This window comes from Mytilus edulis, chromosome 6 (genome assembly GCF_963676685.1).
Source record: "Mytilus edulis chromosome 6, xbMytEdul2.2, whole genome shotgun sequence".
In the NCBI taxonomy this organism is placed as follows: domain Eukaryota; kingdom Metazoa; phylum Mollusca; class Bivalvia; order Mytilida; family Mytilidae; genus Mytilus; species Mytilus edulis.
This window is the reverse complement of record NC_092349.1, coordinates 68,362,732-68,381,667: the sequence shown is the minus strand read 5'-3', so window position 1 is coordinate 68,381,667 and position 18,936 is coordinate 68,362,732. Positions and strand designations below refer to the sequence as shown.

General features: G+C 30.8%; 1 protein-coding gene across 1 annotated transcript in view; it reads left to right on the top strand.

The window, feature by feature from the left end:
- The window catches only part of LOC139528235 (uncharacterized), a 123,091-nt gene that overhangs the window by 92,038 nt on the left and 12,117 nt on the right, over positions 1-18,936 (top strand). Inside the window, exons 16-18 of the mRNA XM_071324117.1 lie at positions 11,320-11,427; positions 16,740-16,815; positions 17,331-17,582. Coding sequence (XP_071180218.1) covers positions 11,320-11,427; positions 16,740-16,815; positions 17,331-17,582 — 436 coding nt within the window. The remainder of the gene's footprint in view (positions 1-11,319; positions 11,428-16,739; positions 16,816-17,330; positions 17,583-18,936) is intronic.

Below are 18,936 nucleotides of genomic sequence, written 5' to 3'. Positions count from 1 at the left end.
CTTACGGTTTTCAATTGTACCCTTTGATACATGTACCTTATGTCTCTATTTTATCTTATTGAAACACAAACAAAAGAGCTAAAGACAGAATCTTAGTTGCATAGTGCAATAGCATTGTAATTATTTCTTTAAACAACTTCTCTTTAATATTAGAACTGTAATTGCATACACAAAAACTTTTGAAGCAATTACCTTGCAATTAATGTCATAGAAGCAGTTAAACACAAAAATGAGAAATCCAGGTTTTGTGCCGTCTGCTCTTTTTTTTTTATGTTTTTGCATGCTACCAGACAGTTGTGCTGCAATTGATTGTTCTAAGCTTAAGGAGGCTGTGAGAATCTCAGAGATTTATTCCAAATGAAAACTCTTCAATAAACTTTCATTTTTTGGTGCATGATTAATTCTAACAAGATAGATTTTTGTGTTAAAGGCGTTACTAGAGAAAATAATTCAGATTACAGAATTTAAAAAAAACATGTATTTCAAAATAAACAATTCTCTTTTTTTTTAAGTTTAATGAAATGTGTAGGAATAACAGCTGGTTTGAAAAGATAACATTCACATCTTTACAATGTTTAAATGATATGAAACAGAAACATATGAATCAGAAAGAAATTTTAGGTGTTATAAAAAAAAAAAATATATTAAGAAAGTGAAAAATATTTTAGATTGCTTTTTAACTCATTCAAACCCACCTGTCCTAGTCATTTAAATGATAAGGTGCACTTGATTAATATCTGTCAATTATATTTTTTTTTTTTCAAATTTAAAGTTACTTCTAATGCACAGCTACAATAAACAATATAATGAGAAAAAGTTAAACTGTCTCTAGGCTTGTCAAAATTGAGGATCAGGAGATTCCCGCTTATCATTTCTGCAACCTTCTGAAAATTCACATTTTTCTTGTCTTGTCTGATGAATTAACATGGTCTTATTTCTGATGGTCACTAATCCAGTCGCTGTAAGACATGATACCACATGATTTGTCTGTGTCATCTGAGAGTTTATCTGTGTAACTTATTGAAGAATTTTAAATAAAATGTAAGAGTTAGACATAAGTTTTTCAATTGCTAACCTTAGTTAAAGTTAAAATAATAGCAGCAAAACTTGTAACTTTTGGATTTCCTGTTAAGCAGTAAATTATTGTCTTACTTCTGGTAAAGAAACTTTTTTTGTTACTTTTTTACGCTCTCAAATCATTTTGATTTTTCCGTTTTCTTGTTTACCAAACTGCACAGACAACAGAAACAATTTAGAACTGACATGACTGTTATACAGTTTGAGATCCATGTAGTTTGTGATGAAACAAGACAGAAAGGAATAAAATCTTCACATTATTGCATCATTGTGTGACAGATATTCAAGTAATAAGAGGTTATTCTGGGAAAGCTTTCATAAAAATTAATGAAAAGAAAAAACGCATAAATTTCAACCAGCATACAAAAATCTGAAACATTTTTGGGTCAATTATTTTAATTTTTTAGAAGTCGGTTAAAAAATATTGCCAAAATAACATACAATTTTCACATGCTTCCCTCTTGTCATTTCATTTTCTTAAATTAGGGTGTGTTTGATTGGCATTTATTTGGCTCAGAAGTCAATGCTTAGAAGTGTTGATTATGCAAGGAAATTAGGTAATGCTGCTTTTAATCAATTCAAGACGTACCATGCTATAAAGACGGGTAACTTCTGGTGAAATTCTATAAGAATGCTTGAGTTAATTCCCCTTGTTCATATTATTTCCAAATATTACTTAGCAGAAAACACATCAGTTAAGATGTTTTCTCAAAATAAAGAAAAAAACATAAATACAATACCTCAGCCTTAGTCTAAGTCCATTGAATTAATTAGTTTATGTTGAAATAATAAAGATAAACCGTCCCTCTAGCCTAATTCTAAAGCAAATTTTTAATGACTTCTTTTTGGAGCAAATGATTTTGTATCCAGAAGTATTAAGGATCATGATCATATATCAAACATCAGAAAGGTTGCAATTCAGCATTTATGTGTTTCATTTGATTCAAATAAAATTTATTTCACAGGTAGACAGCTAGCAGAATAAGAAATGAAATTCATGTTATTCAAAAATACATTATGTAACATAAGACTTCCTCCTCTTTAAAAGAACTGCTATAAAAGTGCAATATTTATTTACATTATACCAGTAACCTTTTAAACTCCAAGATTGTACTCAGATTAAGGAATAAAATTGTGTGCCACTTGGCCACTCCTGAATGGATAAAACAGGGCTTGAATTATTTTAAATTGAAAGGTAATGGTAAAAAACATCCTGCATATTATAACACAATATTTCAAATTGTAGAACATATATTCAATGCTTTTACAAGGAGCCATAAGGAATTTGCCTTAATTTCCAACTATAGATGTTTTCTCCACAACTACAATACTTTTATAGTTGCTGTTATCCTGCGATAACAATTCTAATAATAGGAAATACTACCAATTTTTTTCTAGATTGTTTATTTTTCTTGAAAATAAATAATACCACTGGTACCGTATGGAAAATGCATTACAAATAATTTGTAACCATAAAGCTATGGTACTGTGTCATAATGGCTTTTAATTTGTATACACTTTTGAAAGATAAGAAATCCCATTAGGTACATTTCTGTTTTGAAGTTTATTTGGATAAGAACAAATTACATAAATTCAGATTAATTAGAAGAAAGTGAAAACTCAATGAGGGAAAAAATATATACATTTGTATGTTATTAATTATTGCACATCTGTTAATAATTAGGTAAGTATCTGCAATCAGATTCCAATCTCAATGCCCCTCTGACCAAGGATTAATAACTGATTATCAAAGATCAAGCATCTGTAAATCTCCCCCATAATAATGAGGAGGAACCAGGAAAAAACTTGATTATTATAAAGTTTGGCAAAGGATTACAGTTCTCAGAGAATATTTATATGTGTTGTAAACAGAAGGAGGCACATGTGATCTTGAGAGAATTGTGAAGGTCGTAGGTGCATCTTTTATAGTGGAACAATTGTGATTAATACATTCTGATTTTATAACTTTTAAACAAGGTAAGTTAACGCAGAGTAAAAAGAAAGAAAAGGGAAAAATACTTTTTTGCAACAGCTTTTTGCTTTTTTTAATATTTTTCTGGCACCTGTTGCTTTAAGGAATTTTTATAATCCACAAAACTGACGAAGAGATGAGGTATCTGTCATTTATATAATCTAAATCAATTATTTATGAAGATATTTGAAATTTAATTCTTTGGATTTTATCTTAAAGAAAGGTATTAAGTGAAATTAAAAAGATTTATTGCAATAAAGAAAAAGAAACTGTCAAAGAATTAGGAATTTTTGTTACCTATTATCTATTGTGTGAGCATCAAGATAAATTAAAAGAAACTAATCTTAGTTGCCACCATGATTTTGGCAGCATGCACCTGTCAAAAGAGAAATCCTTTTTTTTTTACCAAAGTAGATAGCATAAGTGTAAGTTTTGAAACAATTTTTGCATCTCATTTTTGCAGTCAATCTTTTTCAGTTAGACCTGAGACTTCTATAACACACTTCTGTTATAGGAGTCTCAGGTTAGACCCAGTATTCTGACCTCATATCAATTGAAAAAATGCTTGTATTTTAGAACTGCAATATAAATTCGATTTCCAGAAAGTTTTGCATAAAGGGAAAGGATTGACTGATTGAAGTATATTTTATTCTTTAATCCAGTCTCCTTTTTTTTTTTATAAGAACCTGCAAGTAATCATTATTTCAACTGAACAGATAACCATTTAGAAATAAGGAAATAAGTGTTTAGAAGAGGTCCCATAAATTATGAAATATTGATGAAAGTGTAACATATTTCTATTATAAATTTGAGGGGGTTGTGGGCCCAGATAAGTTAGCCATAATTCACAAATATGTGAAAGTTATCTATTAAAATTGCATTGCAAATGCATCTACCACCTAACCTAGATAAATAACATTGCTACTCTTGTGTAGATATTGATGGTCTAATTAACAGATAAGATTATCCATTAGAACATTAGTGATTGTAATGTATTAGTTCTGCTGCTACCTGGTAGGCATCATCTTACACACTTCCTAAAATGTCAGCAAGCATATCTACCACATGAGGGGCTCAGTTCAGGTTAAATTATTAATATTATACAAAAAATTTAACAAATTAAGATTTAAATTCTTAAAAGGAACACATAAAGAAATGTAATTTAAAAAATGATATTTTTTAAAGCAGCGTAGTTAAATATTTAAGTGTGGACTTTTTATAACTATATTTTACCCAATGGAACCTCGTTCAAGAAGCAATATGTAATCATGTGACTTTCACACTCTCTTGATGTAACTAGTTTGTCAATATGTTATGCATTTTATTGGTTTATCATATAAAAGCTGTTTTGTTGATTCCTGGTTTGTTATCTGACAGCAAACTTTAAATACAACAGAAAAGACAAAACATTTTTTTTTGACAAAGTCTCCCCTCCAAAATATTAAATGAATTTGTGCAACATATCAATCAAAATTTTGTTCTTAGCTCCCATTTAATTTTTTTTTTGGTGTTATCTGTAGAATAAAGGTCAACAAATTATATATAATCATTAATGTGAATTTCTGAGTGGTAGATGCAGGATTTAAATTAAAGAAGGTTCTGGGAGGGAAGCCAAATTTTAGTAGAAAAAAAACCTGAAAAACTTTTAGGCCATATAGGGTGATAGGTTTATAAAGTCCCTTAAAGACTGGAAAAATCATTTATTGATTTGTCATCCTGGGATGTATGGTGGGCGGTGGGTGGGCTGCTGTTAACCTGACAGCCTCTTATTTCGATGTATCCACACAAAAAATTACCACAACAAAATCCACATAGTATATTACTTTCATATATTTATTTGACAAATGTTTTTGCTAATTTCATAGAATTTGTTGTTGCAAGAAGAGTAATCTATTTGTTTTGCTGATATCTTCAAGTTGGTTTAGTAGCAGGTAGAGATAAGGATATAAATAAAGGCAGCAGAGTCAAGGTCAAAACTTCAGGGTACAGATGGTCCGAGTACACAGTTATCGTCCTTTGATTTTCGTTGTCCACGAATATAGTCCTTAGTGTGGACAGTGTGTTACTTGCCAATTTTTGTTATACCCCTTCCAAATTTATTTCTCCATGTTTTATGCCTCATATAGCAAGTTGGGGGGTGAAATGACACTGTAAAAAAAGTTGGGTCATAAATATTAATGTAAAGTAGTGATTAGGTCCAGCTGAAAAAGGTCAAAAATTAGCACTTCGGAAGCTGTCAAAAGATTTCAAGACCCCCTTAACATAAGATTGTCCATATTTTGAGTTAGAGCTGATGAAGTTTTCTATAATTTTGATATAATTTGTCCCAAAAGTAGTACAACACACTGTAAAAATATTATTGAGAAAGCGCAGGTGGGTTTTTTTTAATTTTCATTTATTGTCTAAAAGAAATGCACTACGAAATAACTGTGTACTCGGACCAGATGTACCTAACTAACATTCAAAGTCATTCTTATGTGTTAAGTCCTAATTTATCTAAGCTTCGAAAAAGTTTCTTTGGGATAAACAAAGGGTTTTCCAACACCAATCAGTTAACTGTTTCTCGAAGTTGCAATTTGCATCAATGCAAACTTCAAAACTAAAAAAAGTTGAGGAACATATACATATACCATGGGAACAGAGGCTCAAACTGCTTGAAAATGGTCAAACTTTAGTACTTGGTAAGCACAAAGTCTTTGATTTTTACAGCAAAATTCAATAAAATGTTGGATTAATGTAAAGAAAACTAAAATACCATCCCTTTCCCCCTTAAAGAATTTGAATAAATAATTCAGAAATAATTGTGTTCTTTTAATAATAATTGCAATTGTTTGACAATCATTGCAAATAACAAAGATATCGTAAAAATGTCTGAATTTACAGTAAGTGTTCCCTGTCTGACTTTTTAACTTTCTTTGTTGTTGTTTGCAATAAATTTCTGTTTATATGTCTATATCTAAAGAATCCCATCACAAACTAATTATTATCTTTCTATCTAATAACCCAAGGCATACTTTACCTCTCAGAGACCAATTAGAAGAACAATTTTCACTTAAATGCTTCCTCCACAACCACTTTACCGTTAGTAATTAGGAAGGTATGTGTGTACTACCTACATATCTGTGATGTATCTAGTAGGTACAAGTTTCTATTCCTGGTTCAGTGGTTTACATATACTTACAGAATTCCTTGGTGTATAATGCTAATAATTGGCATTTACAGACCAATAGCTATCAAACTTGTGTAAACTAATTTGGATATATTAGGCAAGACATTTTTCTGATTTCTTGAAAGCAATAATCTATACAGAGATCGACTTGAAAGCAATAATCTATTCAGAAATCGACTTGAAAGCAATAATCTATACAGAAATCGACTTGAAAGCAATAATCTATACAGAAATCGACTTGAAAGCAATAATCTATACAGAAATGGAAGTGAATTATTGTCTTGAAAATAAAAGCTTAGTCTGATCTGATGTCAGCTTATCCCTTAGCAACTGAAATTTTGGGTTTGTTCATATGTTGTGCTGTTGCACTACTGTCCCGGATTAGGAAGGGTTGAGCAATCCAAAACCCAGCTGCATCTTTTATGTGCCAGCAGCTTGTCTTTCTTTGCCATCTGCCATATTTATTTTTGTTAAATGTTGTAATATTAAATCAGTTCTTTTGTTTGAATTGGGTATATTTTCTTCAGCATAATTTTGCATCGGTGATGGGTTTTAAAAAGACCATACACTGTAATGTTTTTGCGACTTACAAAAATAAATTGTCATTTTAAACCTGTTGACAGGAATCAAAAAGGTCATTGTCTTACCAACCTGGGGTACACTCTTAAAAAGACTTTGATGTTGACAGTTCGAGGACTAAGTTAGAAGGAGTTTTCTTTGATTGGACTTTTGTTAGTAAACAGTTGTATATCTGAAGACTAAACTTCATAGCGATAATGTGATTACGTATACTAGGAGCATCTTTGATACCTTCTTTATTACATATTGATGTTTTCTGCAAGATTGTTTATTACAATTTAATTCCGTTCTTAATGATTTTATTTGTATGTTTAACATCTATAAAGATCCCAATTTTCTATTTACAAAAATAATCACATATTTACTATATCACTTCATTCAAAAGATTTTTAGAAACTGAATACACAAATTGTGCAAAATATCGTAATGTTTTGGATCATCAAAGTCATGTTATAGACAATTGCGTTTTAAAAATGAACCATAACCAGTATATATAAGTTTGACCAGGTCTTGCCTTCCCATCAATGCATAGTCAATTTATTCCGATTAACCTTCAAATTTACCAGATTTGATATAGGCTTCTGGATGATCAGAATCTTATATAAAAAGTGCACATTAGTCATGAATCTTATCTTAAACCTCAAAAAGATCTGAGATTTTGAAAATTTGAAGTTTACGGTTCCTATGGAGAGATAGTGTTATCCTGATGCCATTTTTTTCTGGATTCTATAAGATTAACATTCATGGTACATTGGAATAAACCCTTTGTTCTGAGTTTTACAGTTTTGTAGAACAACATGTTTATGTGGATGTCTGCTTTTCTTTAAACTGTAATGGAGTTTGTTAAAGTTTTCCAATCTTGAAATTAGCTGTTGTGAAATTAGTGAAAATCATTTATAGGATTCTGTTTTCCAAAAAGAAAAAGTAAATTTGAGAAGGATAAAGATATCATGGATTAGAATTAAAAAGTTCGGGGAAAAAAACAGCTTTTTTTTCTTGAAAAAATAGACAAAGATTTGTGCATTCTGATTATTAAGATTATTTAAGAGACTATATAATAATGGCTGCATTGTCAGGCAGATCTCCATTCCGTAAACTATCAAACTTAAGGAGCAGGTTTGAAGAGGTATGTGGCGCCTAAACACAATGTAAATATCAATATACACAAGTAGATAATAAATTCTGAAGATGCAATTAAAAGTATTTATTTCTGTGCATGCAGTCATCTTTAGTATCATTTTTTTCCCCAAGGTTATTGTTAACTGTTGTATGTTTGAGTTTTGTTGTAATTGCGAAATAGGAAACAAGGTTGAAACCAAGACTATTACCATCTAGAAAAAAAATAGTAAAGCAAAACAGAAACTGTCTTTTCTTTTAGTGATTTTTTTTTCTCATTTTGACTGTTATGTCCCCCATTTCATGAGGTACCTTAACTCACTCAGGCTTAGGCAGGCAGATAACATTAAATATGTTGTGGGCAAGCCAACATTTGGTGCCACCAGTTAAGAAGGAACTGCTTTTAACCCTTCCAGAGTACCTGAGTTCAACAAAAGGGCCTGCTTTTTTATCCTTCCAGAGTACCCTCATTCAATCCTGAGATATGGTAGGATTAATGTTGCTCGATTTTAGGTTTTACTATCTATTGTTCTTTGACAGCTGTTCTTGTCCTGATTATTTTTGTTTGCCCATGGTTTTTATTCTGTTCAAACCATTTATACAATTTTCATGTAATTTGTCTATCACAACAAATACAGAATAGTAAAAATGATATTTATAGTTATACAGGCTTCAACCTTTGAGTTCTAGCAGGTGTTATCTAAGGTCATATGATCTGGGTCATTCTAGGTTATGTCAATGTTTATATCTGTAACATCTGGACATCCATTAAAGAGTAATTAGGTCTTGTGGCCAAATCATTATCTCATGAGGGTATAGAACAAGGACTTGCAGATGGTCTTATTCCTCCAAATGGCTTGTAAATTGTTTTCTGGTAGCCTTGCTGACTGCTTTTAAACTTAAATTGATTATTACCAAGGAGATAAGTCTTATTAATAATGGATAACTTTCAATTAATAGAAACAAACTTTGATATTTATTTGACATTAAGAGAAGAAAGCAATTTAGCATATACTATGGAAAAGAAGAGTATTGTCTATGAATTTTAATAGCCAGATCTTTTCTCCAACATTTACTCTTTAGGATTTTTTGCAAATTTTGGAAAAGCAGATAGAAATATTTACAAAATAAAAATGAGCTCCATCCCTCTTCTACATTCTGTATCAATTTTTCACTCTAAATTCAAATCACATTTTATTTCTTGATGACTATTATTTATTTCCTGTTATAATTCTAATCACTATAATTACTCATGGATAGAAATATAGAAGTAAACAAATGCGTTATCATAAATAACAAAAAATATTCCCATTAGACTCTAAGATATGCATATTTCACGTCTGTTTATGCATATTTTACGTCTGCTCAAGCTTAATTCCCCTGTTTACAAAGAACAGGAATACCAGTGGTCAGATAACTAACGCCAGAAGTAGTCTGTCAGTAGCCATATGTACTGATAGATAAATTGTTGTTATAACTGTGTTTATCTCTATAGATAAACCAGCAGTTCTGATATACATGCTATAGATCTGTGTAAAAATAAAATTTATTACTTAAAATTCATGATAAGGAGATTATTGTACTTAGTGGCATCTTGTTATTACTTTGAGTGTAAAAGTATGAAAATAGCAACTTTCAAATTAGTTCGATCAATTATAATCAACTAAAAATGAGTAATCTGTGTAAAAATTTGTAAACATGGCCAAATTTTTAATTGATTTGAATTAAATTACTCATCTTTTTGAAAAACATACAAGTTTTAATTGATGCACTGATGTATTCGTGTTGAAAGGTTGATTTATCTTTTCTCTGACAGCACTTTGTTTCACATTCTTATTGCTATGCATAATTAAATTAATCTAATTTCTGGTAAATTGTCAGGTTAATTTGAATTCCATCCAATTTGATTATAAGAATTGAAATCAGTATTGCTTAGTGAAAGAATTATGTTCAACTAAAATTAGGGTTTTAGCTTTTCATATTTTTTTTAAACATTTCTAAATGAGATTTTGATAAAATAGACCAATTCAGAAATTACTTTGCATTATCATGGGAATGTTTCTGTTTTGGATGTTCTGATTGGTAGAAATATAGATATTAAAGGACATTGAGAGGCTGTACTATTTAAAAAAAAAATACTGAATTATCTCCCATTCTCAAAAAGACATTTTTGTTAGATGAAGATGATGATTGAAAGATTAAACATAAACATTGCTCTGATGAAGACAAATTACAACAAACTTGTTTCAACAGCATGAATATTCTTTTAATTGTCTAAATAGACATTAAGCAATCAATATAATATGAATAAAGGATATTAAATAAGAAATTGTTAGACAAGAAAACCCATTTTGGTAAAATTAATCATAGTTTCTTGGGCAATGTAGGTTTCTGCAGCTATCAAATCTCATTATCTAGTTTGAAATGACAAATATTTAAGAAAGTTTGAATATCTTCTAAAACTCAAGCGTCTAAAGTCTACAGGGGAATTCAGCAGTCCAAAAGAAATTTTGCACTTACTATATAAAATTTTTCGCCAATTTAACAGACTTTCCAGGAAAATTGCGATCTCAGACCTAAACTTTGTACTAATCAGGTACATTGCTTATGTAGGCTAAATCTGTTTTAAATAAATTAAACTTTGTATAAATCAGTTTATATAACATTCAAATAACACGGAAGGCAACTGTTGGCATTTGCCAAACTTGTTTTGAGAACTCTACTTATCGATCGGTGCCAAAAGTGAGAATAAAAACAAACGTTTTGGAGAGATTGAGAAGAGTAATGCATTACATTAACACTTGATTGTTGCCTAGGTAACTTATCGGTAATACAGGAATCTACCAAAATCTTCATTCCATGCTCTTGTCTAGAAAGACAGTATAATTAAATACTAACAATAATTAGTTGATCATTAGTAAAAAAGAGTGACTCAATATTATATGTTAGTGTCAGGATATCTAGTTTATAACATTCCATTGGAAAGGAGAATTTCTAAAATTTGTTATTCCTGAGGAAGGTACCTAACAGCTACAGGTAAATTATTATCAGGTTTGAAGGGGGAGTGTTCTAGCATGTACAAGGCATCATGCATGTTAGAGGTACACTTATTTTATCATATAGACCTAACAATCAGGATCTTCATAACTTTAGGTTTGCAATCAGATTTAAAATGTTTGAAGATTGTTTGCTTTGTAGTGAGTAAGTGAGTTATGCATAAGGTTATCTTCTCATTTGTAGGATGTAAGAGGGTTATTAAAAATACGCACAATATTCAAAAAGCATTTTTTTTTAGGAGAGGAATATTTCTATTATCCAAAATTCAACATTAGACTATCTCCCCTAACCTGAACCATTTTTGCATGTAAGAATTAATCTTTTAATAAGTTTAGTTTTCTAATTTCAGGGTGAAAAATCCACCTCAAACAGATTTTTAAATAAAGAAGGAGACCAAAAAACAAGGACCATGCCTACCTACGACAACATAGATGATGAGGATGAACTCCACAAAATAGTAAGTTTACTTGATATACACAAAAATGGTCTGCTTAATTCAATATTTATGAATGATGTAAATAAAGGCCAGAAATTCAGACAATGTTATACTAAAAAAAAATCTTTTGTTTTATTTGCCAATTTTAGCCTTTCAGTCAAAAATAAAACCAGCACTCAATTAAATCAATGAAAAATTCACAACCTGAAAGTGGTATCGTTGGGGTCTAAGCATGATGCGGGATTGCCGATTTTTCGTAAGCGTGAAACGTGAAAGTCAAATTATTGTGTCGTGAAAAGGAAAAATGAGGTCTTGCGGGACCCAGGAAATGACAAAAAAATTAGAATTGCTTACGCACATAGTGTAAGCGGGATACAGGAATCTAACAAAACAGTAAGCAGGATCCGGGATCGGAACCCCCAATGAGACCCCCCTAAAAGGTGATTTTGCAGCATTTAGGAATATTCTAATTAATACAGAATCATGATGTTATGTCCTATATTGTAGTTACCAAACCTTTTGCCAAAGTTAAGTTGCAGAACACATGTATTTAAATCTATGCTGAAACATTTGAACAATTTTCTATAACCTTTGATACAATGTAGGTGCCTTTGACCTGGTTCCCTGCCAAAAGACTTACAGCGTCATCATACCTCCTACATTACTTATGTCACCAGGATAACAGTACAATTACTTTCTTCTAATGTTACTGTGCTTAAGCAGGTGATTGATCTGCAAATTATGAGCTAATTGTAGATTGTTTGTGACATTGACATGTTTTGTTACACCCTCAGTCATATACATGTATTGTTGTTACCTTTGTTTTTCTGCTCTCTGCACAAAATTCATTGGTGCATAAGTACTGTATATTCAGAAATTTTCGGTATTTTTATGCCCCACATAGGAGCATTATGTTTTCTAGTCTTTAAGTCTGTTAGTTTGTCTGTTCATCTATCCGTTCATTTATAGTCGTTCAAGTTTTTGACGAAGATGAAGTCCTATCAATACGAAACCTAGTACGCATGTTCCTTATGATATGATCTCTAATTCTAATACAAAATTCGAGTTTATTACCCCAATTTCACCATCAACCAAGCATAGAAAATGATTTGCCTCTTTCAGGTTAAAGTTTTTGGTCCAGGTAGTTTTTAATAGAGTTGAAGTCTAATCAACTTGAAACTCAGTAATCTATAACCTATCATTTTATTAACATATGAATTTTATATTTTCTTTGAAAGAGAGGCAAAAGATAGCAGAGGTATATTCAAACTCATAAATCGAAAAGAAACTGACAACAACATGGCAAAAAAACAAAAAAAACAGACAAACAATAGTACACAATTAACACAAGATAGAAAACTAAATATTTAGCAACATGAACCCCACCAAAAACTGGGGATGATCTCAGGTGCTCTTGAAGGGTAAGCCGATCCTGCTCTTCATTTGGCACCATAGTGTTGCTAATGCTAGTACACACTAGCTGTCTTGTGTAACAGGAATTTCTGTCTCAATTTTAATACTTTTGCAATATCTAACTCTCAATATAAATAAACAAAACTGCAGTAAACTGTAATTTCATGGTGCCTGTTTTACATGGTTTAGCTGATTCCTTTGATGTGGCTTACCTCAATGACAACCTCAATGTCATTGATAATCTCAAGGTCATTACTGGTACCCCAATGTTTTTGTTTACTTCACATGATACCAACAAGCTGATCAACTGTTTCTGTAATTATTTTGATGAAATCGGTGATACTATGGTTTTCTAATTATGTTTGAAACCAAGCCAACAAACACAAGTTTATTTTTATGATCATTTAGGCATAAGTTTTCTTAATATTATTGCTTTATAATGTCAGATATATCAGTTTAATTCCAATACTTTCAAGTTGTGATTAAAATCAGCATGTGATAGGGTCATAGCTGTGAATACTCAATTACCAATACAAATTTTATGTCTTATGATGTGAAATTGTTTCTATTTTGAGAAAGAAGTAAACATTATTATCCTATCTGAACCCCAGCTTTAAAATTGCAGTTGTTCAAAAGTTTGTTCTAAGGACTGTCTGACCAAGTCATTTTTAACATGTATGAAAAAGCTAAGATCTTCATGCTTGTCCTTTGACCAAGAAAATCACAAGTAGTCATGTCTCTTTGTGAGGTTACTGTTGATTCATTATCATTCGTTGGATACCAATTTTCGTGGATTTCATGGGTACAGGTGAACCACGAAAGTAAATTTCAACGAATAGCTCGTTTTCTATAGGCTTGTATGCAGACTTCGGCAAAACCACAAAAATAAATATCCGCGAAAATGTAAGTTTTCCTTAATCCACGAAAATTGGTACCCATAAAAATAAATGAATCTACAGTAGATGAAATTTTATTTGATAGATGGACTGTTAACAAATAAAGGGTCATGGGCAATGAGATAAGTAACAGGAGGGAATAAAAGCAATAGGTACTTCAGGGGCAGATCCATCCATTTAAAAAGGGGGTTCCAACCATATGTCCGTATTCAAAAGCAATGATTGTCAAAAGATAAAGAAGGTTACAACCCCTTGAACCCCTCTGGATCCGACACTATACTTGCTGTACAAAATAGAGTTTGAATCAACCTCTTCTACATAAAAATCTTCAGTTAAAAAAAGACATACAATAGTGAAATCGTTAGATAAAAAATAATCCTGATTATTTGCACAAATTAGATTAGGTGTGGTGCTTTAATCATTAGCTAAATGTCAAACTTTATGTTGAATTCGTAATTCTGGCAAGATATTTTGTCAAGATATCGCTGCTGAAGAAGGCTTAGACATCAATACTTGGCATATATACAATTTGAGTCTTTACCCTATCTATGTGTTTGTGAAGACAAGTGTTCTATCTCTCAAGAATTATACCTGTAATTTAATATCATCTTAATAGCCATTACAACTACAATGTAATTATAATCCCTGATAATTACACAAGTATTAATTAGTTGAGATGTTCATTGCCAACATTTACAGTGATAAATATCTTAATGTTTACATGGATGAAGCTAAAGTTCAAATTTCCTGAATTCCTTTATTCTGTCTTTGCACTTTTGAGAGTAAAATTGAATTATTGCCACTAATTTTTTTTCTCCAAGTAATTTTGAAATATTTGTCACTGGACATTTCAGCAACCATCAATCAAACAATCTAAGTAAGTTTGAGTTTTCTTTTCCATATTTTAGGATATTTGATTAAGTTGGGAGTTTTGTCAAAATGGGGAAACTAAATTCTTTTTCTAGTATACAGCTTAGAACAGGCATTCTTCATATTGTTCTTCATATAAGACCATGGAATGTCTTACCACCAGTGCACATGTACTAAAAGGAGCACTCCTAACACCCTATCCACCCACAAGAAAAAAGAAAAAAATAACCACTGCTATATGAGTGCCATGTACAACTGCTGACAGAAATATTAAGACATTTGTAAATGTATATTTAAATGATGTAAATAAAATTGAGAAAGGAAATGGGGGAATGTGTCAAAGCGACAACAACCCACCATAGAGCAGACTATTTTACATACCAATGTAACATGAAAATACCTCTCATACCAACCCACCTCCTACATTAGGAATTCATTTTGTGTACTTTATAACACCAAACCTGACAAATATTTCAAATTCTAGGAATTATATATAGGAAAACAAGCACTTTTCCTACCTCTATCACTTAATAAATAGTCTTTGTGACCTGTCACTTTGATTCCTGCATTAGACTCCATTCATGTAATTTGTTTTTGTATTGACCTTAAGCTTTGATCTTCAATTCAGTAGATGTCACCCTTCTCAACAGCCAAGTTTTGTGACCCAGCTTTACATTTTTTTTTTGTATTTCGTTTATATGATGGAAAAAATTATTCTTTTGAATGCCTTTTCAGCTCAATTTTTCTGATAGGGAAAAAAATCAAAAAACAGATCGCTGTACTTTTATCTTATAAATTCACAGATATTTTAATCACTATGCAAAAATAATTTCAACATATTTTGGATTGCTAAGAATGTTTCACCCTTTTCCACATAGTGATTTTAATACAGATACAAAGTTTGAATGAGAATAGCAGACGCACAAAATCAAAGTTTTTGCCAAAATTATTTTGTCAGCTACTGGTTTTTTTTGCTTTAGATACAAATAACTGGTATGATCTAGTATGCAAATGTTGCACACAATTACATATTACACAACAGTACAACAAATTAATATGTAAGAATTCACCAGTAATTTATCTTAATCAGTTTTTCTGTCCACTTCAATTAATTTAAGTTATCCCTCATATTTATAATGAATAGGGATACAAATTACTAATCAGCAAATGTTGAGCCCCATGACTATAAATATTCCACAACAAGATATCTAAAAAAAACTATTTTTTCATTGATAATAGTATTTTTTTTATGACTACAAACAAGTTCTACACTTTCTATTGAAAAGTAAAATAGCAACAATTCTGAACTCCAAGGAAAATAAAAAACTAAAAGCCCTTTATGGATATCTAGTCTATTGAGCTGAGTGCATTCCTCTTATAAAGCCTTAAGAGAGACAAACTCGAATAGCTTTATATCATCCCAAACCGTAATCACATCGTTTTTTGTTAGATTTTTGTCTGAGATTGATGTATACATTGACTTTTATTCTTATTGGGCTTTGAGGATTTTATTTGCAATGATTTTTTTTCTTGGAATTCCTTCTTTAACTCTTACGAAGTAAACATTTTAGAAATTCTTTTGGCGTATTGTGCATTTCTTTTGTCACTTTTGATTAGCTGAGATCCATTCATTGACATAAAGATTAATAGCAAAATGAAAGATGTTGGAAGAGTCAATACAATTATTGATGCAGATGTAGTTTGTATTTGTTGGCAAATATATGAATGCAAATGATAAACATTTTATCATAATTGGGGATACATAAGCTGGCACAAGTTAGAAAGCAGAATGAGTGAAGAAATAATATGTATAGTAAAACCTGTATATAAAGGCCACCCTCATAACCAGAGAAAACTTTTACATGTAATAAGTTTAAAATAAATGGGTATTACTACAGTGGGACAAGAAGAGGGTAACCTAAAGGGAAGACTTTCTCTTAAAAGAGGTGTCCTTTATAGCAGGTTTGTGACCATGGGTTTAAGGATTTATTTTATAAGGTAAATGAAAATGCATGAGCATTACACTAACTCAAAATTTCATACATTGCAATAAGATAACAACAAAAATGATTAAGTGAATTAAAGGTTATTACATACATATTTGGTATGTTTTATTGTACTTTATAATAACTTTATACGATTTATCTTTTACAGCTCAGTAAAACAGATGATTTTGATGAGAGAAAAAAGATAAGAAACAGGATGAGAGAAATACGAGAGAAAAAATCAAGTAAGACAAAGCGGTATTAGGTTCGATTCACTTTCAGTAAAGGTAATAAAAGCACCGCACTATTGAGAATATTCTGAACCTGAAACTCATTTTATCCATGTTTTGCATTTACCAGTTTTTTTTAATCTATCAATTTCAAGATGAAAAAATTAGATAGAATTGATCATTTGCATCAAAATTGGTTAACATTGCATTAACAGTTAGATATAAACACATTGTAATAGATTATTGTGTTAACACAGGTTGATAAGAATAAATTATTGTGTTAACAGAGATATTATCAATCCTATACTATGATTTTTCAAATACTAAAAATTGAATATACAGATGTGGATTTAGATGGTTTTTCAGGGGGCCTGGGTCCCCCTTTTCTTGGAAAAAGTTGGTTGATTATATAGGGAATCACTGAAGCATGACTGACACAGACCCCTCTTAGGCAGTCAGTAGGCCCCCACTTATGAAAATTTCTGGATCTGCCACTGATATATGTTAACTTACTATCTTTGTTTTAACAGAGGAAATGGAGGTTAAGAGATTGCAACGTGAAAAAGACACAGAAGATATATTTAAAAGAAAATTTGCTGCCGCAGAAGCAGATCAGAAACGACAGGTAGCGGCATTTGAGATAGCAGCAAAGGAAACAAAAGCAGAACGAGAAAAAATTATGAATATTAAAGATGATTTGATAAAAGAACATTTAAGAGAGTCAGAAGAAGCTAAAAAGAAACAACTGGCGGCATTCGATAGAATCGCTAATAAAGGATCAGGTAGGTCAATATGACAACTTAGCATGTTCCATGATTTGGATGATGCTATTATAGGGATGCAAATAATGAATCTGACCATTGAAAACTTGATTCAAGTCTCAAATATTTGAGGCAATGTCAAGTTGGATCAAAATGGAAATCAGCTTTCTATTTTTCTTTTGTCATTTCTATGCCAATTTCTAAAATCTTTTCCAATGTACGAGAAGCATTCTAAAAAAACTGAGAACAAGAAATTCACCAATAACAATATACCAAAACTGTTTTCTTCATTTGATTACAGAAAAATAACCAAACAATGCCTTTTAATGCTTGAATTGTTAAACTAGTAATTCAGTTTTATGGATGCAAAAAATAATTGCCAATTCAGTTGTGGCTTCAGCTGATAATGCTGCAAAATTCAGAGCTGCTTAAAGCTGATAAAGCTGCTAATTCAAATGTTACTATTTGTTACCATAAAAGCTATATATAGTGTGCTTTGCTGAGAGGCAGTGCATTTACAAAAGTTAACTTTCATCAGTTCTGGTCAATGCCATTTATAAAAGCATTTGATATAAATTTGGCTGATAATTTGATTAAAGCCATGATGGCAAGTTATATAAAAAAAAAATGCAAATAAAGCAGACTGTCTGGCTTAAACTTGTGGAAATATCAATCTGGCTGTGAGCTGTTATTGCCAGTATGAACATATAATAAAGGAAAGATTAGTTTCTAAAATATATTTGCTGTTTCTTCCATTTGACTGAAATTTCAGTCTTTCATCCTCCTTCATATGCATGATTGATATATTAATTAAAAAACAAAAATTCAATAGAATACTAGGATCTGATTGTAACCATTGATTCAATACTTACTTTGCAATTTTATATAAATGGGAATCTGTTTTATCTTTCTTTAATTTTTACCTTGTTTAAATATTGAATGTAATTTTCAAACTTTCTATAATTGTTATTTCTCTACGATAAGTGTAAGTTGCTAGCTTTAATAGAATGCTTTCACTCACTTTCTAAACAATTAGCCATTTTAGAAAGATAGTAAAGATGGGTTAACATTTATTCTGCTTCTTTGCACCAAATATTCTTTGACTTCTGATTGGTTAAAGTAGCTAAAAATAGGTCATACAAAAACTTATGTTTGATGCAAAAAATCAATTGAAAAGAGCTATTTGGAAAATGCAGGAATGCTTTAAAGAACAATATAAAGATCTAAATTACGGATAACATTTGGTCACACAAAATACATAATAGAAAAGAAGCAATACCTTTTGACTGATTACAAACATAAGTATATATGATATGAGTGTCAATAAAGGTATTGTGGTCATAAATCGAAATTAAAGCAGATATAGTTTTATGAT